The sequence below is a fragment of the Salminus brasiliensis genome, chromosome 11 (assembly GCF_030463535.1).
Source record: "Salminus brasiliensis chromosome 11, fSalBra1.hap2, whole genome shotgun sequence".
NCBI lineage: Eukaryota > Metazoa > Chordata > Actinopteri > Characiformes > Bryconidae > Salminus > Salminus brasiliensis.
This window is the reverse complement of record NC_132888.1, coordinates 13124484-13149785: the sequence shown is the minus strand read 5'-3', so window position 1 is coordinate 13149785 and position 25302 is coordinate 13124484. Positions and strand designations below refer to the sequence as shown.

Here is a 25302-nt window from a genome sequence, read left to right as displayed (position 1 = left end):
ACCTATTCATTAAAATGAAGGACAGGTCTGTGAGAAGGACATGGCAAGTCTCGTCACGGTCTCACCTCACTTTCTTACACTTACTGGAGAAAAAAAAGCCACGAGAAAATCCACCAACAAATAGGTTTAAGTTAAAAAGAATGCAAAGTAATAAGCTGTTTTTCCCCCCGCTCTGAGCTACAAGCTGCAGGTACTACGGCTAAAATTGACTTCAACGGCTCATTAGGTGCTGTAAGTGAATAAATAGAAGCATCTCCCCCTTTCTTATTGTAATTGGGTTCTTGTTCTGTCAAAGGCTTGGCAAATATAGTGGCCAAACAATGGGAAATGACAAAGTAGGGAGCTTTCCAAACGAGCTATTTGCATAATTTACCACTTATTTACACCTCGCAATTACAATGCAAGGTGAGAGGTTCTTAAAGCAGAATAGAGCAGTCACACGGGAGCTGCCTGGTGCTTAGATGAAGGGCTCCTGAATGAAATAAATGTCAAATGCAAAAAAAAAAGAAAAAAAGCTGCCGCGAAAGCCGCACCGGCCCTGCTACAGTGTTGCCAGTAGGTCAGTGTAGCAGAATGTCTGGCAGGAACCCCTCTGTTACTTTACACTTACCTCCTTCAGCTCATAAAGCTGCTATTGCATGCCACTATGTTATGCTCTTTTGTCTCAGTCAAACAGAGCCTTATGGTGCCTTACATAGCTCGGAGGCAAAGAGACCGATTCCTTTGGTGCGTGAGCTACCCCTTACCGTCAGCCTGAGGGTAGCCTATATAACCAATGCAAATGGCAGCCTTTTGTCGAAGAGGTAAATCCCAGCTCCAGCACTTGGCGAGGTGCAGCACACTGCTAGGTGACCAGCGGTTCGCGTCTGGAAGAAGCAAGGTCCCAGCAAAGACTAGACTAAGGCAGACTAGTGTGATGGCAGATGGCTAGAGCACTGTGGAGCTTGATGCGTGCACCAGCCTTGGGTTAACTTGTAAAGGCTGATCTATTATTTAGAGCCATTTTTTTGTTTTGCTGTGTCAAGGGGCCTTAGGGAGAACCCAAGTTCTGCCAGTGATGACAACCATTCGAGCTCCCAAGTCGAGCTCTCTGAACGTGCACACTCTCCACACTGCTCTTTACAGTGAAAGTCGAGTTGCTGCTCCAGCCACAGTTCAGCGTCTTGAATCAATGTTGAGTTTCTCGCCCACAGTTCAATTGATCATTCCATTATTATTTCTTGATACGCCATAGTGCCAACTTGTTTTAAAAGCAAAAAAGAAAAAGTATGTGTATGTGCTGTTCAGCGAAGGCCTAATGTTAATTAAGAGCAGCTAAATGTGTGGAACCAAGAAGTAAAATGACTGAATGCGTGATTTACATCCCAATCATTGACTTCGCCACTGGTATTGAATTTGTGAGACTTCTAACATGAATCAAAGGCTTCTTGTACTATGTTAGTACCACCACAACACCAATAAACACCCTATTCCCCATCCAGGAATGTGCTTTTGATAAACAGCTCATTAGTGCATTAGTGACATGTCACATTGATTCATTGCAGCTACACCCAGTGAGCACTGTGGCACAATGAGTACACAACGCTTTGCTTCTCTTCATTGCTGGGTCACTTGGGAACTTTGCTTAACTCCTTGAACTCTTGGCTTTTTTTGTAATTTTAATGAAAAGACCTCTGATTCCGATACTATTATCAATTATTTCAAGTACTATAAAGTATTAACTATAAATTTAGCTACTATAAATAATACAGAAACATCTAAGAAGCTATATGGAACTTATGTTATTTAAAAATGAGAATTTGAGGCGTTTTTAAAGAGTTCATCAACAATTAGCAACAATTGATAAAAGCTATTGTGCATGTCAGAGTATCAAAATAGTGGTTCTTCATGAAGTTTACAACAGTCCAGCTGTTACAAATGAAGCTAACAATGAAAGATGGCTGTTATTTTATACTCTTAACAAACGGGAGTTCTTAAAGAGTTAAGTAAATAATACTGTAAATAATAAGTACTGTAAATAATACTGTAAATAATATTGTTTATTGCTTTTTTAATTCTTATGTAAATGTGTAAATTATTTATTTATCTAAATTTTTGTAACTGAGTGTCCTGCTATCCCTTTCTGCTGTTACACTGTGAATTTCCCCACTGCGGGACTAATAAAGGACTATCTTATCTTATCTTATCTTATCTTATCTTATACAGTTCTATATACAACCACGACATCCTTAAAGAACTCGAGAGGAGCTTAAATTGTTCTTTGCCTGGTAAAGTTGTTCTCTATATTGGAAACCCTCTTTTGGATGGTTCTCTGAAGAATATTAAAGAATGCTTCAATACAGCACCAAAAAGGGTTACACTATTGTTATGAGCCAAATAATTAAAGTACTTATATAGAAGCTTTTCTCTTATTATAGGACAAAATCATGTGATAAAGCTTCCACTGTGCTTGTACTCTGGCAGCCTGCCATCCTTCTCTATGATGAAAACTTGTATAGATGGTTCTGTGAAGAATATTTCCCCAAAATGCTTCTATGCAGCACCAAAAAGGTTCCACCATTGTTCCAAGCACTATACAGAAATCCCATGAACAGGTGATACGACTTTCAGCAATTTAGCATTCTGCATCTACCCCTTCAAGAACTAGCAAAGTTCTACTAAAGATGTCTAAGTTTCAAGCGTGAAGCTGGATTGCTAGACTTCAACCGTGAAGCAGTTGTGGACTACTTCAACAGTCCTGACATGGGGTGAAATCTGCCATGACAGGGGCAATGAAGGGAAACTTGCCAAGGCCTACACTAAACAGGAGAGGGCCAACAATGGGAGAGAAGAAGCGTGCAATTTTTGGCGTGTCAGGCACAATCGGAGGAATAAGCCGTTTGCTAAATCAAATTTTGGAAGACATCTCCAGTTAATCAAGTTCTCAAAGAAGAGATCTAACATGCCACAATGAAAACAAAGCGCAAAAGTAATGTCATGCATGCCAAAATACAATGAGTAACTGTAACTGGTGTAGCTTTGGAGGCAGCACGTCCTCTGCTACATTTTATGATAATGGCTGTCCATTGTAATGGAAATTAATAGCGCAGCTTGCATATGGTTGAGGATGATAAAAGGGAACTCTCAACAATACAGAAGCACTGCATATACACATTGGGAGAGCATTTACAAAAAAAAAAACAATAAATTGCAGCATTTTGTAGGCATTTAAAGCAATGTATGGTCATGTTGAGTCATGCTGGATGTGGAAATACAGAGCTACCAACATAGAACCAGAACTTCACATAACTTCAACTTAACATTTGAAGCAACACCGAAGGCACTTCTTGCTTCTGTGTGCTTGCTATGAAGCATCTTTGGCATGTCTTTATGGTGTGCATCTCCTCCGGTAAAGGTCTGTCAGCTCTTTGAATATGGACCATAGCCCCCTGTAGGCCTTCGTAAAAACCTCAGGCAAAAAAAAACTCAACTTTTCACTTCCATCTCAAGCTACTCCTTTAAAAATAAGAAAAAGACACAGACTTTCGCCCGTGGCTAACTCCACAAGCTACAAAGCATGACCAGCAGGGGCTGCCAGGGTCTCTCTAGCGAGTAGCAATAGTTTTTGAAGCACTCACCGTCAGCAGTTGCAGTGGCAGGAGCATAGACGTTCCCTGAGCCAGTTTTAACTAAGAATGAACTGGGGCCAAACTCATCTTCTGACTCAGAATCCTGGCCAGGCTGAGCCCCACTGTTACCTAGCAACCTTCCCTGGCTCTCATTGGCTGCATGAGAAGGGGGAGGGTATGGGGACTCGACAGGGGAGGAGGAGGAGGCAGATGAGCAATGTAGAGGAGGACCTGTGGACCACAAACAGAGACAACACATCGAGAGAACATAAAACAACACACTTCCGAAACAACAGCACCACACCACACCCCAAAAAAGAAAAAACGAGAGACAAAAGCATGCGAAAGCTGTGAACAGCTAAAGTAAACACAACAGAAATGTCACGAATAAGATCTATCTGTCTTCTGAGAGGCCGGGTTTGAACAACTGTGGGGATTCACAGCTGGAGACGCATGAAGTCGTTTCCAAAAGAAACAGCAATCAAGGAGGGATCTTTCTCTTTAGAAGACAGATAGACTTTGTTGGCTATGCAAACACTTGGATTTGGGTACTGGAAGTAATTAGCAAAAGTAATTAGCAGAATAAAAAAACAAATGTCCTACCTGAGAAAACAAAAACTAGAGGTGGAACATTTCTAATGTTTTTTTGTTATTATTTTTTAAAAACAATAGAAATGTTCTAAAAGAAAAAAAAAGAAAATCACGGATCAAATTTATTGTTTTACTAAAAATATAAAAACATTTTTACACATTTCAAATCTCAGTGGAGCTAAATATAAGAATGTATAAATTTTTATTAGTAAATAAACTGGGCTAAATGTAAAAAAGAACTTTTTTTTGTGATAAACATTTTTAACAAAATGGATTAAATGTATTTTAGTACTTTCTGTATTTCTGAAATTATTTCTGATATTATTTTTTTTATTACATATTCTAAAAAATATATTTCTAAAAGAAAACAAAGAACCAAACACAAAAAACACTAATCAAATGTATTTATTATTATTATTATTTTTTTTTTTTAACACGTTTTATACTGTTAAAAGATGAGTCAAGGGAGCTACATGTAAGAAGTCATATAATCATTAATTCTGTTTTATTAACTTGCTTTAATTTTATTATTTGCTTTATGGCTGAAGATCTTCGTTTGCATTAAATGTCAATCAAATACTGCCAGAGTATTACTTTCTCTGTTCTTTCTTTCTTTATTGCTAATCAGTAAAAAAAAAAAACCCTCTCAGTTCAAATAGAAAAAGTTATGCAAGCAGGCTCAACCGTTCAGTCCCTATAGTTAGAGAGCTTGCTAACGAAGGCAGCAGACTCTGTAAGCAAAAAGGCCCAATTAGTCTCCCTGCTTAGTCTTACATGTAGCTCCATTACGCTCAAGATGTAGCATGGTCTCAAAAAGATTAACAGCACCACACTCTCATGCAACACAACAGAAAGACAAAAAGGAAATTAATTCACAGTAGAATGAGCTCTTAAAACAATAGCACAAGCACCACACTACTAAAAACACATTAAAAGGAAAGGTGGTGGTGCTGGTGGAGGAAGCTTTCTAATCTGTTCTCCCTGTGTAGAGCTTCTGATTGGGTCAGAACAAGGTTCTTTCACTGCCCTCAGTTAAAGCTCATTGTCTTCACACTTCACCTCGTCATGGGGAGTTGAATCCCAACAGTGGCTCTAATAAAATGTCATTAACATGTTCTCCCACCCGCTGAAAAAAACAGTACTTAGGTAACATCACTGCAACTGCATCTCAGCCATCAGTCTAAAGCCCAGTCCCTCAACTATCAGTCCGCCATGATAACGCCTCTGCTCTGATGAAAAGAAGCGACCCTCAGAATCTGAACGGGGAAAAAACAGGAACTTTGCAATCTGCGGACCAAAAGTGTGTAATTATCGCAGCAGTGTGTTGATGTACAGCTCACTGACTCGAAGATGATTAAGCAACAATTAGTGAAATTGACGTTAGGCATGAAGAAGGCGTCCGATTAGCCAATCTAGCTGTCATTGCTCAAACGATACACGCCATCTACTGATCACACTTAATTTCCCAAAGCCCTGAGAGTTATCGTCAAGTGCAATGATCATATAAAACTAAGCTTAACCAAATAACCAGACAAAAATGATGAACAATCGAAAAACAAACAGCACTAAATTCCTGCAAAAACAAGCAAGTAGGCTGATCTGTCTCTGGAAAGGATTTTCTCCACAACGTAAATAAAGTGTAAGTCAGGCCAACTTCAACTGACAATGTAACTGTTCACAAGTCAACACAAGTTGTGGTCTCCTAACTCACATTTCTTAGCTCTGCATCTCAGTTTAGTCTGTGTCCCTTCCCGCTGTCTGTTTATTAATCAAGTGTAGGTTAAAGCTCCTCCTATCGCTTCTATTCTCAGACTAATGACCACGAAGAGCTGTTGTGCTGATGGCCTTTAAATGTATGACCTCCTGTCTCTTGACAAACAGGCAGTTAGGCAGTTGGGCCACTCTAGAGCTGTGAAACCATGTAGATATCTGTGTCTAAGAAACAACAGAACTTCACAGCTCTGGAGTGGCCCTACAGTCTAACTGCCTGCTTATCTATTGTGACTTCAAATCCTTGCAACTGCAAACCTTCAGTTGGGAATAGACAGTAAAAAAAAAAAGAACAGTAAAAAAACATCTTACACAATAATTAAGCAATTTCAGCTGCAGCAGGAAATTAGGAGAACTTTAGGAGAACTCAACTAAGTTGAGTTAAGTCAAAAGCGCTCTGTAATCAGTTACTTTATCATTTTAAGTTGGCTTGCCTTTACAATTCTTTTTTATGGTTCATTATTCAGGGTCATTATTCTACCTCACTTTCACCTGTGCCAAAATACTTTTAACTTCCTGCGGACGCTTTTTTCTCCAGCACAGAACTGCAGATTAAAGTCCTCCAAGAAAGTACTGAAAGTCATAAGCAGAACCCTCCGCATTTACATACCTGCACACAGCTATGCAAAGAGAGAGCGTTTGTCTTGTGGTCAAAGGCTGGGCTGTGGCTGACTGTGTTTAATTACGTTAACCCAGAGTAATTCATTCTCATTGCATCCACTTACTGAGGCACCAGAAGCCAAAGAGCTGCAGGAGTGTGTGTATGTGTGTGTGTGTGTGTACGTGTGTGTTCAGGTGAGCAGAAAACCTTCCCACAGGGAAATCTATTGTTTTTAACATGGGTCAAAGAACTTTCACTAGCTTGTAACTGTATGAACTGCAGTTCTATCCAGCGCTTCTTTTCCCGTATGAATTTATTATTCCACTCTTTCTGTTACGTGAAAATAGGAGATGTGCGGCCTGATTTAAGCGCCTTGTGGGTCCGTCTGTATATCAATCAATGTAATAAAAATGAACTGTACTTGACCCCTGCTTCTTTGTGATTGATTGGTTTAATTATGCACTAACCAGTCAGAACACTCTGTGCGGACAAGGACCTACAAACAAATGCCTATATTTCTATGCACTAAGTGACTGGGTGGGATGGTGACCCTGCAGGTAGTGTATGCATGGCACAGCTTCAGCAGTCTGAAAAGGGAGTGTGTGAAGGGATGTCAGAAAATACTGATACACTTGCTTAGAGAATTGCAATATATCTCAAAATACAGAATGTTCACCAAGTATGTTATTTTAGCTATTTTGATCCAAATGAGTCCTGAGTTTTTACCAAGTGTTAAGCACAGCTAATAGAGACACAATATTATGTGGGTCCAAAAGTATTTGTAATAATGTCTGTCTGACTGCTGTCCAATTTTTTTAACTGCGTATAATATTCACATTCAATTTCACTCTATATGAGCTGGTGCGCAACTATCCCCTACATCCTGCAACACTACTGTATGTGACGCCAAAGCCACTGACCCTATTGAGTCTGTAGAACCCAAGCAAAGGGGGCGAAGGGTGCATTACTGATGCCTTATCATAAATCTGTTCCACAGTCCAAGCTGTGCTCTAAAGTTGCCAATCCTCAAGGACTGTCCTTAAGAAAAAGATCTTGGATTTGGAATTAAAAAGATTACATTTTTAATTGATTTTTTTTTTTTTTCAACCAAGCAAAACTATTTCATGTTGGTGCATCGTCTTAGACAAGGCCACTGCTGTAAAGAGAACAGCCATCAGAAAAATCCACAAGTAATAGGCTATAATTGGTTGTGGTCACTGACCACTGCCACTCTCAGTGGTCAGAAAGCTCTATGCTGTCCAAGCCAGAGCAAAAAAAAAAAAACAAGCTAGCCAATTTTCTAAGTCACAAAGGTGTTGGAGGAGCTCATTAGGAGTCCTCCAGAACACATTTCTGTAGATTTAATGAAAAATGCAAGATGAATAGCTATGCAGGTAGGGGCAATAAAACACCACCCTAGCCAGCAAACAACTAAATAAGTAAATCTCACAGATCGCTGTATTTCTGTCAGATGGAGTTGGCAACCCTGCTTTGCCCCCTTAGTTGATGTCCTCTATAATCAAAGCCGGACTGCAGCAACAGCTCAGATCGCCCTCACTTTGTCATGAGCCTCAGCAGTGGAGCACAGCTTGGACACACACTCACACTTCTTCCTCAGACAGCATCCCACCTGGGGCCTGGCCTTTAAGACCAAGCATGACTGCAATTCTCTGAGGAGCCCAACCTGGCAGACCACCCACAACAGCGCAGGAGTCTCTCTATACTCAGAAATCACATAATTAAGTGACATGCCGAACAAACAGGAGCCGCCGGTTTGCAGGTCAGCCGAGGTGCTGCGGTCGCTACGGCAACCCCACTGTATCCCACCTTCTCCCGAGAGGCCCAGCCAAACACATGAAATCAAATGCGAGGGCAAGCGGTACAAACAACAGGGGGCAAGCGTTCTCTAACCATTTCTCCCGACCCAGTGCTCGTGCTATAAAGTCAGACGCGTGGGCCTTCTTCAAACACACCGCTTCCTCCATCTCGAGCGCAGCATCTTACAATGAACAGCCCATGACATGACAGATAGCGTCTTGGTCAATGATGCTTTCAAGCAGTAATGCACACCCATGTGTTTCTCAGTCTCGTGGAAGGTCTCTGTAAATGATGTCATCGAAATCAATAAGTCTGCATCATATAGAGTGGTTCATATCATTACCCTGAGATAAATGAAAGGGTGAAAGGGTGAAACCATAGGACAGAGATAATAAGGTATCGTTTGTAGACAAACAGATCATATCAATATAGGAAACCTACCTTCAAAACAATTTAACCTTAAAATAACAGCTTTAAAACGACACTATATGGACAAAAGTATTGAGACACCTGCTCATTCATCAAAGGTAATAAAAAAAGTTTATCCTGTTTTTTTGTTGGAGTAATTGTCTCTACTGTCCAGGGAAGGCTTTCAACTAGATTTTGGAGCATTGCTGTGGGGATTTTTTATTGCATTCAGTGGCATAGCATTAGTGAGGTCAGGATGTTGGATAATCACCAGCCCACCTCATCCCCAACTCTCCAGCTCATCCCAAAAGTATTGAAAGGAGCCCAGATAGAACCCTGGGAAATACTGCAACTGATACCAACTAATTCACAACAGTTTCTGCAAGAGGATTAATAACTAAATTATAAACCAAGGGTTTAAGGGGTTACACACTGATTTGTCAAACCACGTGATGGATGATAACCACAAATAATACTAGACTCCTATAAGGAGAGCATTGGAGATGTTTCAATTAACATTTCTGCATTCATGTTAACTTTTCTTTTTGTTTTTATTATAAAATTAGTGATTTGAAGTGGATCTCAGGGAGCAAAATAAAATGCAAGAAAAAAAGTGAATAGGGGCCCTTTAAATATGACCTTTTAGTCGATACTGTATGTGTCTTTGGAGATTAGGAGGGAAACGGCCTAATTGAGTCAACAGGGTCACTGAATATTGTGTACTTATGTGTTAAATGTCACCTGGCAAGCATCTGTATGTTCGCTGGCCAACATGCAGTCTAGGGGCTCCACTTACTGTGTGAAGAATGCTCTGCCTTCAGCGGACTGCTCTGAAGAACGCATGTTGCATATGTATGAATGCAGAGTTCAGTGCTTAAGAGCTAAAAGCCTTTTCTCCACCTAGAGGGCAATGAAACTGCACTAACAACCAGGAAAAAACACTGAAAACACACCTTCCTCCGATCACACAGCTGGCTAGCATGGGAATTTGTTCTCAGAGTGCTGAAATTAACATTATCACCACGCGCATATTGTTATTGTGAGTAATTAAAATGCAGTTCAATTTTATGAATTTTCCTTTTGCATTGATGCAAAGGCTAGCTGATACATCTCTCCCCCACAGCTCTGCTGAGTTCTGCATAAAAAAAAGACATCCAGATCGGCTCTAGCGCTCGTCTTATCGCCTATATAAACAAAAGACCAGGTATTTATCTTAGATTATGGAGCAGGCTGAAGAAATATGGCTGCACACAAATCTTTACAAATGCGAGCACTTGGGCCGAGATACCATAGATGCGTGACTTCCTGTTGAAGAGGAGCATTATCTGTTTGTTCAAGGATGAAGCCCAAGGTGTGATCTAAAAAAGGTGTGCTCGCTGCAGCAGACAGGAGAAGCGAGGAAGGAACAACAAATATCTCTGCGCCTCACCTCAGAGGTGGCAAGGACATTAGATGTACAACTGCAGACGGCAGTACAGATAAATAACAACCATGTAGGATCATACGGACTGTGAGTTAGCACTTCACATCAGCCCTCCTACTGGCCTCGGAACATCAAAATAAGTTGTGCAACCAGGACCTAGAACAGATCACACCTACAGAGCCTGACCTAGCGTGACAATATAGGCTTGTGTTTCTGTAGAGAGTCCTAGATGTGGAGTTCAATCTGTAGTTAACCTTACACTGGAGTGGCTTCTACACAAGCCCTGCCCTTTACCATGCAGCCGTGATGCCTCTCAAATGCAAAACAAGCAGCCAAGATAAACAAGCAGAGCATTAAACTGCCGCATATAATAAAACTCTGTGTTCACCTCATTCTCACAAAGATGGAATAACAGGGCATGGTGTTTTAGTCTAGATTCAAGAACCAATAACCTCTGGTGGTTGAGTAGGTGAGCACTTGAACAACACTGGGACCTCGGTGGTCCCATCTACCATTCCTGAGCAGGAAAACAAAGCATGCCGCTAAGCTCTATTTTGCAGGCATCAAACTCTCATATCTGAAGTGTTAGCGTTTTACTCTGATACGTGGAGCTGCCCACTATGACATTTAGCTTTGTGATCTTTGTGACTTGTAATGCTGATCTTGAGCATAGCTGTGTATCAGATTCTAAGATCTGATAGATCTTGTGTAATTAGCTCCCATGAGTTTATCAGTCACTACCTGTGTTAGAGAGTTAGCATCATTAGCTGCAGTTGATCAGTGTAACATAAATTTCACCCAAAGCTTTACTTTACTGAGCTATGTAAGTGATCAGCCAAACAAATGGAGATCGGAGTGTAGCAAGAGTAACAGGGCGTTGAGGAGATGGGGTTTGGAGAACTGGGGTGCAGAAGAGATTGGATGCAGTGATAGGGTGGAGTAAGAGGACATTAAGAAGATGGGGGTGGAGGAACACCTCTAAAAACATTTAGTGTGCGACAAATCATTTCAACCTGGGAACACTTTTCTTTGCAGTTTCACACAATGAACGTGCCAGAGTTAATTAACTAAGGGCTTAACCTGACCCTCTTCTGCCCAGAGAGGGCTGCGATGAACTCTGGCGTTCTTAATGACCACCACATTAACACGATTCTAATTATGGATGTCTATGACTAATCACAATTTTTGGACAGTTCTAATAGCTGCTTAAATGGCGGAGCAGTGAATGAATAATTACATAGTCAGATATTCGAGGTCATTCCTAATGGTCAGATCTGTCAAATGAAACCCACGGATTCCACAGAATTCCAGTTCTGCAAGTCAAACCAGTGCACCAAGATTACAGAAGCCCCCAACATCAAATGCTACACTATGCTCAAATCAGACATGAGTCAGAGGGTATTTAGTAGTCACGCCAGCATCTCAACCCATGAAAGCTACTGCAGGAACCCCAGCTTTCAAACTGGCTTTCCCCCCACTAGACTTGCTCAGCCGCAGCAGTGCTATGTGAGATTAAATGTGGCGCACCCCTCTCCATCACCGCCTTTGGCTTGGATTTACCATCACAGGGTTGTACCATGAAAGTGCTAAAACGTCCTCGGTGACAACAGCATTCGTCTCTCAGAGCAGCCCCTGATAGCTCAGCAGTAGCAAAGCTGTGCTCAGCTCATAGAGGGAGACTATACAGTAAAATATACTCTCCTTTTACAGGAGTTTCACTGTTATGCTGTGTAGGGTTTGCTCTATTAAATGTATCCAATTATAGGTCCTATTTCACCAAATTTACCTCGCATTTTAAAAATTTGTTAATACTAATCATCTATGGAAACTAAGTTACATTACTTAGAACGTATTGCTTCTATAATCTCTATAATTGTAGCAGCCGAGCCCCCTGTAGCACCTAAAATTACAGTAATGTCCCACTAATGTAAGGTAAGAACACCCATAAACGTAATAAACTTGGGCACTTAATATCTAATCAAGCTAATATTGTGCTAACTTATCTAATAGTTTATTTTATTACCATTGATATAATAATAAATACTACAAAATAAAGTTATTGTTGTAATGTAAGTAATTACATTATTGGCAATTTATTACCTCATTGCATAAATGGGAATGTATTACATCTTCAGGTTGATCATTTGTAATCCATTATTGCATTACTGTGAATTTATTTTTGACTGACTCAAGTTCAAAAATTTGCTATATATCTGGGATTTCAAGGGGAAATGATTATAATATTAAGTGCTACAGTTTTGTGATTTGCCAAATGATTATGAAAAACACTGATTAACAAGCATTTTCAAAAGAAAGCAACATAACATGTTTATCTCTAGGATGCAATGAAATGCATAATTAACTTGCAGTTTTCAAAAATTTTAAGAACTATCAAACACATTGATTTGGATCAAGTATTTGTCATAGCCCAACTTTCTGTACTTTGACATTGGCATTAGCTGCACTTAGCTGCACTTAAGTCTCTTTGCTCACTTGGAGAGAATTTTCAAAGGTAAATCACTTCACGTTTCACAACAAGACTCAAAACAATGAAGCACATTAGCCTACACATTAGCCTTCACTGTGTTCTACGCTGAGCATCTCCGTGCACACCCAAGCAGCCGCAATAAACCACACACATATTGGAAGGAAGTTTGGAAATGGCTTTTCAAATGGAACATCATTGGAAAAATCATAAATTTTCCCTGACAAAGCCATCTAACAGCACGCAATCAATATTGTAATATTTGAGTGGCAGTATAATGTATGAGAACATCGAGAACGAAGAGTGAGTACTCAAATGTTTTCTTTTATAGACATCAATATGAAGAAAATGGAAATTATATTCCAGTGTAATAAAATAGCGTTTAACAACCACAAAAAAGGTTTCATTTGAGAGCCACTAACTGCATTTCAGTCCGCCCTGCTAATGAACACTGGGCCTGGATTCCAAGTAATCTACTAGAAATAAGTGGATATTAAAAACTGCTGCATTTAATACATTTCACTTTTTGGAAAAAGCTGCTTCCACTCAGAATTCTGTGACTGTTTTAAAAGGTCCATAATATGTCCTATTTTATTATTTACCCTGAAGTCCACTTCTAACATTTAGGTGTGCCAAAATCCTAATGACCATTTTCCAATTTTTCTTTATCACTTAAAATTATACAGGTTATTAATGTTACTGTGCTTTTAAGGTTGATGTGTGTAGATGTCCTTTGTTAAAATAAACAATGAGCCATTTTAGCTTAGTTTACATATACAGAGTGAATTCTATGGTTTTAAACAACAGCAAACGATGTTTTTTTTTTAAATAGTGAGGAGCATTTGGTTTCCGATGATAGGATTCCTTTAACCCCTTGAATCCCAGCTTTAGTATTCCCTTATTATTCCAATATTATCCCTTATTAAGCCAAGAACTGTGAATTGTGTATGATTGGGTAAAGGTTTAGCTAGCATACTTTGTGTTTCATACTTTGAGTTCCACAGGGTTCTATTTTAGGTCCTATTGGAAGTAATGTCAATTGTGGCAGTCATGTAAACTAAGGAGGGTTTCGGGGGTTAAATAGTCGTTAAATACAATTAAAAAACAAAATTAAAGCATTACTCAAAAAATAGAGAGTGCATTGGGACCTAAGAAGAAGCAGTCAGCACACAGAATATAGGAAATTGTCTGTGGGCAGATGCCACGTTGAAGCCATAAAAATCATCCAGCAGAAGACTGGCCATATACAATAAAAATCGTAAATATGGATGGTCGGCACTGAGTAGACTTCAGCAATATAACCTGAGTGTGGTGAGATACTGACTCATAAACAAACTGCTATGGTCAGAAGCTGCCAGCCAGCAGTGGACAGCACTCAGACAGTAAAGTCCAGGTTTATGTGCTTCTACTGGCCCTAAGCTCAGCAGACTGCTGCTCTGCAGAAATCATCTCTTTAACCAAATGGGTAAAAACCTCAGCGGACTAAATGCAGACGCAGCACGCTCTCCTCTGCTGAAAAACAGGTGCTTTCCCGCTCCGTCTTCTTCGGGCATCCGATTTTTCCTCACCTTCACCCTTATCCCTAATTCTCTCAGTTCCAGTTTTTCCTTTTTTACGATCGCAGATCGCAGGATTCCTCTATATGGCCCCGCGCCGTGCTGAAAGGCGCCATATGCTTGGCTGCATGGTGGCGGCCCAAGGCTTCAGTTAGCAGATTGAAGCCCGGAAACTGAAATCAAAAGAGCATCAAATTGTTTTTCTTTATTCTGGATTTCTTAATGCCAACCAGGGCACAAAGCTGACAAGTGTTGTGCAGGTTTCGCACAGCTGCTTCTATAAGAAGGGCCTCAATCAATAATGCCGCAACTAAACGTCCAAGAAGTAACATGCTAATCAGTTACTGTCAAGATTGAGAAGAAAAGACAACAGGCCTGTACCGGCCAACATAGCATGTTGAAGTGATAAGGCGGGAGAGACGCACCTGAAGAGAGCACAGACCATGGTGCTCTCTCAGACACCGGCCACTGATGGCAAATAGGAATGGATTAAGATTCAAACTCTTAACCCCAGGTCATATTCGGAGCCACCCTGGATGTGTTCCTTATGGAACAGGTCTTTTTGGCATGACTTTTCAACCACTGTCATCCTGTCCATGGTTCAAAACGGGCCTTGGTGCTACTTTTTACAATTTTACAATTTTAAATGTGACCCCAGAGAAGAACCCTGTAGCAAGACCTTCTGAGCAGGTCCTTCTTAGTGCTCTTCCAGACAAACTGTGGTGCTGTTCAACTGAAGTGTGAAAGACATCCAACTGGTCTAAAGACATCTAAATAGACCAATCTCAGGATAAACCATGTGTGAGATGTGTGCTGTCTCTTTAAGAACTCTAAATCAGTCATTATAGTCTCCAGTTTGAAAATAAGACTAAAGGAACATTTAACTAAATTATAGAACATGCATTGTCTCACACTTTGCCCTCTTGATGTCGGGCACTCTCTCTTGCTATCTCTCTGGCATTTTGTCTCACACTCTCGCGCTCTCTCTCTTGCAAGCTCTCTCCCCTGCTATCTCACACGCTCACACTCTCTCACACTCTCATGCTGGCACTCTCGCGCTTGCACTCATACTTGTACCCTCACTCGCTTTCCTGCGTGTTACCCCCCCGCGCCTCTATTACTGGTTTGCATTGCCAGTGATTTCACTCTGCTCGATGTTGTGGGAAAACCATGGTAACACAAGGCTATGTATTCCTTTACTCCTATACATAGTTTCCCATTAAATTAGTGTATAATAATCTAATAAAAGGCAAGAGTTAAAGGGTTTAAAGAAATTACTTGTGAGTGTGAAGAATATACACTGTACACTGGCCCACCCTTCAGTTCTTCACCCTTATAACTTGCTAAAATCAGTTTCATAGACCCTAAAATAGAGCCCTGTGGGACTCCACAACAGATCCTAAATAATTCGTAATAGTTTCTGCATTAGTGTTAGTAACAATAATAAACCTAGGGTTCAAACCTAAGGTTCCCTCACACAACCCTCACACAAATCTAAAGGTTCTACACCACTTAAAACCCTATATCCAAACCACGATTTAGAAACCTTTAATTTTTAAAATATAAATAACAAAGAAACACCTAGAATTACAGCATTATTTGCATACAAATACTCTGTAATATGCTGTACACAAAGCTCTCCTGACAAGAGTTCCTGCTCAGCTGTGATTTCTGCACTGCTAAACCCTCCTCACTCTTCACTGTCGAGCTCTAAGACCAAAAATGTGGGTCTGATCTTTCCTCATGCCCGCTGTCACTGTTTACACTTAGCTGGTGTGACAGGACAAGGGCTGAGACTGCCAAAATCCCCCATGAGGTAGCCCATTCAAACATTCCCCGGAGTTCCCTTTGTTCCAGGATGAGAAGCATAGCCTTGCATCTCCTCTCCTCTCTCTCTCTCTCTCTCTCTCTCTCTCTCTCAGGGGTACTACTCCACTATCACACTAGAGGGCTAAAGTGGCACAAATCTGATTTTTGGCCTAAATGTGACACAGATCTGATTTCAGCTGTGTGAACACAAAACTCTGATCTTGACATCAGATTTGAGGCATTTTCATTTGTGGTTATAAATAGAATTGTAATCAGATATGTGTGCATAGACCATGCGTGTGGTCGGACCATTCCAGGACAGTTCCTACCTTTACTATGCTGTCACTGTTGTCAAGATCCAGTACTGGCAGTAGTTTAGGAGCGGATGATCTACTGAATAGCAGTTAATGAGGATACAAAGTGAACATACGCCATAAAGATCACAGGTCTTTACTAACATTTTCTATGAACCATAAGCAATTGAGCAGTTCAACTTCTTTAGTGGCAGCTTTTTTGTTTATAACATTCATTTTATGGGCTTTACCACAATCAGTGATATTGCAAATTCACGCTTACCAATACCAATAATGCTCCAGGATCTGGCTGCGCTGACCTCTAAAGTGGCCATCCAGCTCTAAAGACCCAGAACTTGGACATGCTAATGTTAGCCGTGTCTAAGCACAGCAGTTTCTTCCCCGCTGGCTTCCCCGCTAGAATGCTAATCACTAAGTTAGCTCTTCGGCTGATCGCAGCTGCAAATGGAAATCACCCCACTGTATCCAGCAGTGGCGTTTCTACTCTTGGGCGGAGTATGCATGCATCTCTATGATCTCAACCAGCAGCTGGATAGCTTGATGTGATGTTATAAGTAAATAAGGGCACAATGTTTAAAGGTTAACTTAGTGGCTACCAAACATAGCCAAGTGGTGTAGTGTCTGCATTCTGAATGATCTTATCTAGTTCACTTTTCCTCAGCTGTCCAATGACCAATTACCCACCCAGTGCAACAAGTGGCCACCGTCTAAAGATGAATATGGTTTGTAATGCGGGCTTAGCCGCAGCACTGGCTCTGACTCGTGTGGGAGCTCTTCCTCCCACCCCTCGCGCCAAGAGAGTGTGTCTCCTCTCGCCCAGTGAGTGGCCTAAAAACAAGCCTCTAATCGCCTTCACGCCTACTCTGCACAACTCTCCAGACTGGCTCCCGCATCAAAGGGAGCAGGGCAGTGTTAATCAGTTAAAAACACATGTTCCTCCTGCTTCTGCTGTCAGCTGCCACCCGAGCAGAGAAGCTAACCCCAGAGTTCACAACAATGCTAATAGCGGATAATTATCAACTTTTCTCCCCTGATGCGCTTTCCACTGCGCCTCAGCCGCACATGGATTTTGCTCTTAAATCAACACAAAAGCATGAATAAATAAAGGCTTGCGTTTTTTCTTTCTTTCTGTGGGACAAGTTAAGAGCAGGGAAAACAAGGCGAGGAGAAAGTTTACTTTACGCATACGAGAGCAAACGGAGCCTGGGATTGTAAGCGGCTCATTAAGGGCTACATTTGGCTGGCCCGGGGCGGCGCTGAACGAGGATGGCACCATCCCTGTACCCATCATGCCTCTGTGCGCCACACGCATGGCCTAATAAAATGCTAAAGTATACCCTGCAGACAGATGCGCACTCCGATCAAAGGCATAAAAGTGACTCTAACTCTCCGCATATGAAGAAGCAGAGGAGGGGAAAAAAGTTTGAAACTTTTCTCTGCTGACGGATTCACGGAGTGAAGCACCGTCTAATCACACTGTGCATTCAAACGAAGGGCATCACATATGGGCGGATTTAAATGCACCGCACATGCATTGAGGACATGCTTTGCTTTCAAAGCACTCGCTTTTGTGTCTAAACATCTGATAACAAGACCGATCTATGCCTGCTCTCGCTGTTGCCATGGTTTAAGATCATCCAGGGAGAGGCTATTGATCCGTTCTGCCTATATTTGTGCTGAGTCCATCGCAAAAGATGTGAAATTCACATGCTAAAGAATTTAGCTAATCATGTTTCAGTCTATACAAATAACACACTGCCAAAATTACTCAATGGGGAAAGCAGAGTCTGTTTAATGGAGTAAACAATTGATGATATTGATCGATTGATTTGCTATTAATGAAGGAAAGTAATGAGGCATTTCCTGTAGCATTTCTGTCTCGAACGCAATAGACGGCAGTCATCACGCGAATCAACACAATTAAATGCAAGCAGATAAGAAAGACCAAGCACTGAGCACTGAGGCTGCTTACTCGCTGTGTGGGTCTCTGCTCAAGGTCTTGGAATAGTGAAGCAATTCTTCCAATACAAACAGCATGACACATTTCTTATCATTTGAGTGGCAGAGCTCCTTTGATTGACGCAAAGCTCCAGCACAGATATCAGAATCCGTCCAGCTTGGGGACTGGCATGTTCTGTTGAGTTACCGGTCAGGTCACAGTGAAAACAGGGCAAAGTACGGAGTCTCCCAAAATGACCAGATGGTTATATTTAATAATACGTGACTATGAGATAATATATTGAGGCCCAAGATAATATTTAAGGCTACAAGATAAGCTATAAGATAGAAGATATATTAAGGCCACATGGCTGGACCTAGCGGCCTCAGTATATTATCTCGTGGCCATATCTTATTAAACATATCCCCAGGTAACCTTAGAAGGTTCATGACAAAGATTCAATAACATTCAGTGTTTGCAGAGCAAATGACGGAGGTTCCCAAGGTGACGTGGTGATTATTTTTAATAAGGCCTGGCTACAAGATAATATATTGAGATCACAAGATAACATATTGATAATATAGACAATACACTAATAATATCTTGTGGTCTTGAGATAATATATCAAAGCCTTGAACCTTAAATAGTGGCCGCAGTATAATATCTTGTGACTCGGATTTATATAAAAAAAAGGGCATCATGACAAAGACATAGTAACATTCACTGGAGGTTTGCAACCTCATCATTTGGCTCTAATCCAAAACAGGGCAAGGTTTGGAGTCTCCCCAAGGTGACATGATGGTTATTTTTAGTAAGGCCTGGCTCTGAGATAATATATTGAGGCCACGAGATAATAGATTAAAGCCATGTGGCCGCTAAAACCTTAATTAGTGGCCTCGGTATATTATCTCGTGACTACGTCTTATTAAAAATAACCCGCAGGTCACCTTAGGAGCTCCATAACAAAGACATAATAACGTTCACTGGAAAAACAGGGTTTGCAATCTCATCATTTGGCTCTTGCGTAAAAAGAGTCCTGCCTTTGATTTATACACTGTTCCTGTTAGGTCCACTCCTGGACCTGCTAATGAGTGCTATTGCGCTAGCTCATTACAGATAGTTCTGCCAGTTCGTTTATTTCTTATCAGACTTTTGTTGATGAGGCTGGGGCGAAGCCATCTTTTCCAGTCAGCACAAAAGCTGTCGTGTCTCTGAGCGAAAATGGCAAAGCAGAGGCAGTGTTTGCTTGCTGTGAGGCTTTACTCCCATCCCTTGCTCTCCCGACTCTCTCTCTCTCTCTCTCTCCCTCTTTCGCTGTGTAAGCGGCCCTGTTCAAGGCCAGGGCGCAGGACACAGCTCGTGTGTGACCTGTAAAAAGCGAGCAATCCATACAGCTGAGATAAGGAGGCTGCCCTCGAAGGGGACAGCACTACTTTGTGAGGACCTCTGAAGGAGAATGAAGAAAAAGAAGAAAATGAAATGGAAGGGCGGAAAAAACGGAAGCGCCTACGCCAGTGCACCAGCCATTTTCTCTGACATGCAGCAAACTAGGGTCTTACTTGCTCAGCCTACAAAGGTTCACCGATTTCCTCACCTCTTAATGAGGTATATGGTTGAGCTCTGGAGCTAAATTACCATCCTCTTTTCCCTTTCCCTATTTAGAACATTATTCCAGTAACCAACCTATGCTGCAATGACGCATTTCCTGGTATTAGAATTGAAATGACACCTTAATAAAGTATTATTACAGTGTAATCTATGTAAAAAAAATACCTAAAAACCACTAACATCACTGTCAGCAATGGCTACTAGACTAAGACAGCTCTTGTTTGGCCAACTACTCATTGCCGATGTCTAGCCTACTCCACGAAATTAGCCGATTAACAAAAAACATTAGAATCCTGTCGGAAGGTTAGTCTGAAAGAGATTGGACAATTTTGGGGACAATGCTATCAGCATTCAGTGATTATTTGGGAGCTGAGGTAGCATGCTAATCATGCTCCTATTCAAACAGTTACTCAGGTAAAGTAATGCATTTCTTATCTTCATTGCTTCTGCTAAGAGGCATGAAGCCACTAACAATCATGCTGGGAAATGGAAAAGTAAAAGAGACCTAATAACGCTGATTTCTCCATTGATTTTTGGATTGTCTCACTTTCACTCATGTGTTTTTTAACTTCACTCTTAAAAACCAATATGCTACAAGGGGTTCTTTGAGCGATGCCATAGAAGAACCTTGCTTGTAAAAAAGAAGTGTGAGGGCGACTCTTCACATGATATAAAAAGTTTCTCACCAATTTAAAAGGTCTTCACCTACGTACGTCTTTTACAAATAGGGAACCACAAGTGGCTGACATTACTCAGAGAACCCTTTAAGGCGCCTTTTAAGAGTGTTTGAGGGTCCAAAATGGGGGCCGATTTTCTTCCTGTAGATCTCCCATCCTGTTAAGTTCAGATCCAACGCACCTGCATCTAATCAGTATTTTCCCATGAAAGGCTTCATTACTGGAATCAGTTGTGTTAGATTAGGATTGGAACTAAGCTCTGCAAGTTATTTCAATTAGTTTATTGTGGTATGTCAACATTATCTGAACGTACCATTCATTCAACAGTTCACACAGCCCATATATGGAAACTAGGCTGCAAAAACAGCATCGTATTGGATAGAAAACCAAATAATTTAGAAATACCCGCCTATTCTGCCTACAGCAGTTTACACTGGCAATTCCACGTTTCAGACCAGACCGCTTTTGAATGAGGCACAGTACATGGCAACCAATTATAAAACAGCTCATTTACATATACACCGATCAGCCATAACATTAGTTTTACTGACAGGTGAAGTGACAAACACTGATTATCTTCATCTACAGTGGCATTTGTCAAGTGGTGGATGTATTAGGCAGCAAGTGAACAGTCAGTTCTGGAAGTGTTAAAAGCAGCTCAAGGCTTTGTGGGGTTGTTCTGGTAAGCAGTGGTCAGTACCTAATGAAAATAGTCCAGAAAAAGACATTGTGAGTCAGCAGCAGGGTCATGGGCACCTAAGGCTCATTGATGCAATCCATGACAGCCCCATACAGGACTTCTCAGATTTGGCACCACTTTTCGTCTCGGTGCCAGAAACCACAGTACGCCTTGTGGTCAGATCTATTGTGGCTGCACAAGGGAGGCCTATTTAAAATTAGGCAGGTGGTGCTATTATTATGACTGATTCTATATGTCTTCAAGGCACAGTAACAAAAACAGCCAGTTTACAGTTTACAGGGATAAAGGGATGAGGAAACTTTCCTCAGTAAATAAACCTACACAAATGTTATGTAAATGTAATAACCCGAGGGATTCTAAATAAAATGTATAGTATATAGGCCGTTTAAAATTACTAGGACTGCTGCACAACTCCTATACAGGCTGTACGGGCAAATGAAGAGATTTTTATTAGAGTCTTTTATATGTTTAATTCATGCCGAGAGTGACTGTGTTAAATGACTTGTCTTCAGCTTCTCTAAAGGCAAGTAATCCTTGTTTCAAGGCTGCATTTATAAACTTCATCTATCAAAACTTCGCTAATCTGAACAGGCTTCGAATTTGCTATGGGGCTCGGTACGTGAAAGCAAACAGGTGCAGGAGACAGCAAGTTTTGATGTCACAGGGTAATTACCTTTCATTGGAATGGAAGTAGAACACTAGGAAACACATTTATGCAGTCCTCCTCTGTGTTTTCAATTATTCCGTAATGAAAGTGTAACCATTATCTGTGGCTAAAGGCACGTAGTTGCTTTAGGCCAAGACAATTTAATAACAGAAGAAGTGCAGGGGAATTCAGAACGGGCTGTGCTGTAAAAGCAGTCTCCCTTCACTCTAATGCTTAATTCATCTTGAGTTGCACGTATTGCACCATTTCAGAGATTTCATTCCGCAGCCTGACTCATATTTCATATCTACGGAGAGAAGGAGGACTGTATTTTTCATGCAGGAAGCCACATGCACAAGGCTAGATGGCACAGATTCTGATGTCAGTCAGATAACGTTTAATTACAGTCATTTTTGAGATGTATGATACATAATGCATGTCTGTCATTTTGATATGCAGAAACACATTAAGCAGATGACAGATAAAGATTTGAGTTCTAGCTAATATTAACCACAGAACAGAAAAAGCTCTGATCTTACACTCTTACAAATGAAGGTGCAACGAAAAGGTTTTTGGAGTGATGCCATAGAAGAGACGTTTTTGGAAAAGAGACGTGTGAGTGTGAAGAACCTTTAAATTTGGATAGTACCATTACATCAAAGTGTGTTTAATAAGATACATTAACGAATGAGCACTTCCTCGTACAGAGACGCATGCAGAAATATATTCTCATCTATAAAGGCGACAGTGTTATAACCCTAGCAACAGGGCTGCATCAGACTAATAATAGAGAGCGATATTTTTGGGTTCATAGTTCAGTAAACTGTTATTCTTACAGACGAACAGTTATGGCAGGGATGTGGACTCAGCCCTACAGAGAGTCTCTTGGTTGTGATAGGCTTGCCGGTGTGCAGACGGCGGGTAGACGGAGGAGAGTGGTTATGGAGCGCAGCTGATAGCAGACCTGCATTGTCCACCAGGGCCTCTAAACTCTCAAAATGAGCTTTCAAATGAGCCAGCACTAACTCTGCTAATCCTCCATCTGAGGAAAAGCCTCAGCCAAAATAGGAGTAAACAAATAAATAAAAATGTGTTTGAAAAAAAAAAAGAAACACACTACTCAAGAGTGTGATTAATCGGAACCAGAGTCAGCAGTTCTCTGGTGGCTGCTTTGAAGTAATGCTTAGGCTCAAATGTGAGCGTGACTGGTTTTTCTGCAGTCCTTGACAGCTAGCACGAGAATCAGCTTGGATGCTGAACTTTGAGGTTTCCAAGACATACAGTAATGTTTTGGGTTTTTTTTTAAGTTGTCCAATGGTTTTTGACCTGGATAATCCCAAATGGAGCTAGTGAGCAACTCCAGCGGCAAATAAATGAACGTCATGCATTTTTTGAACCACATAAGACGCTAAAAGGTCTGCAGCATTAGGGTTCCCAAATTGAATTCATTTAAGATGTAAACTATCTTAAGAAGTGGACCGCTGCATAAAATAAAGGCATTTTTATAATAACTACAAAGCGCAGCGTTTGTGACCGAGCGCTTTTGATGTGTTTGCTAAAATGTGGTATTACTTAGAACACCAAAACACCATATGCGCCTCCAGGGAAGCTGACGGAGATAATGTCCTGCTAAAAGGGAAACCCATTTACATCTTAATTTCCAAAAATAAAACAAGCTATGTTTAGGAAGGAACCATAAGAGGCCTCATGTTACCCACAGCACAGGCTAATCTGTTAATCAAAGGCCTGGACATGACTTCCTTTAGTCTGCAATTGTATTAAGCACAATGTGTTTTGGTGTAAGCAGGTATGACTAGTTCACAAAATTAAATTGGGGGTAAATGCACAAAGCTTAAGACCAATCCTAATGCATGTGAACGTAAAAGGTAGGGGTTGATCAAGCAAAATGCTTGGCTTGCTTGGCTTGCAAGCAGCTCAGTGTTGCATTGGTCACATTTGTAAAAAAGGAGATTCATCAGATTGGGACTCAGCAACAGCAGCCACTGTCCTTTAACACACTGGTGAAATTAAACATTGGTAATTGGTAATTAAATTTCAATTATCCTACAGAAACTGATGGACACACACAGTTATAAACAGGCTTTGCCACACAATGTTTTTTTCATTTGGGTGACTCCAACATTTTCCAACCAGGTCATACATTAATTCTGGAAATATAGAATAAATAGCTTGGGTTTTAATTATATATTCTTTTTGCACCACCAACAGACAGAATGATGCACCAGAATCATTATGATTTCCATAATGATTATTAATACATAACATGCTGTGATGGTAATGACACAGGTTTTCAGTTTCATCAGTTTCAGTTTTTTTATTTTTTTTTTATTTTAGAAATGAATGTTAATTGCAAAGTTAATTGCAGTACTTCCTAAAAGTAAGTAAACCCTTAGGAATTACCTGGATTTTTTAAATAAAAAATTTTATTCTGTACAGTCTAAGCTAATCATCAAGTCTTTACTTTAAAGCATGTAAATGTTATCATTTACATTACATTTAATATTTAAGGCATTTAGCAGAAGCTCTTATCCAGAGTGACTTTCAAAAGTGCTTTGCTATTTATCCAAGAATAACCTCAGCCAGCTTGAATAGACTAAATGCCAAAATTGAATAGACTAAATGACAAAATTATTGCTAATATATATATATATATATATTTTATTTAAGATGGTAGAAAAGCCCCCTGTTGATGAATCACCCATTTATTATAGGTCCTTTTAAAGGCTTTCTACTGTTTAACATGGTGCACTTTTGGAAGGCTAGGCCATTTAGTTATTACTAGTTATGAGTCTTTTCATTGTTTGGCCTTTTTTTTAAGAAGCTCTGATTACTCAATTACCTGTCAAATAAACTGACTGATTACTCGAGAGCAAATATAATCAATAGCATCCTGTTTCCAATCAGAGCCCTTGAGGGAGATTTCATCTGGGAAAAATTGTGTCGTTTTCTGTCTGGGTGGCCACGTGTCTCATCCCGTCAAGTCTGTTCAAGGTCAGGCCCTGTAACTTCATCCTTCTGCCGTTAGTGCTCTGCCACCCAGCTGTACATCACGCCCTAATGAATCCGCTCCTCTAACAGGATGAGTCTCATCTAATTGGGAATCTGATTTAACTTCACTCCGCGGGCTCCTAATAGTGGCAGGGCTCTGGGGAACAAGTTCAAAGGACGAGGGGGAGAGCGCGGGAGGGAACGCACCATGCTAAATATGGAGCTAGCATCAAAAGTGCCGCTCCACGTATCAAGCACTTCAGGTGGGCGTGGCTCAAGCAGTGGATCATAGATGAAATTTCATAAGTCTGGTGTTAGAAGAGAAAAGTGAACTCCGGTC

The 25302-nt window shown here is 40.7% G+C and overlaps 1 protein-coding gene across 11 annotated transcripts in view; it reads right to left on the bottom strand.

Moving 5' to 3' along the window:
- tenm4 (teneurin transmembrane protein 4) overlaps window positions 1–25302 on the bottom strand; it is a 239132-nt gene that overhangs the window by 139643 nt on the left and 74187 nt on the right. For 10 of the 11 annotated variants that reach the window (XM_072691808.1, XM_072691809.1, XM_072691810.1 and 7 more), the window contains exon 4: window positions 3618–3839. The exons of the other annotated variant lie outside the window; for it this stretch is intronic. In XM_072691808.1, the coding sequence (XP_072547909.1) occupies window positions 3618–3839 (222 nt within the window). The remainder of the gene's footprint in view (window positions 1–3617; window positions 3840–25302) is intronic. 11 annotated transcript variants of the gene reach the window in all.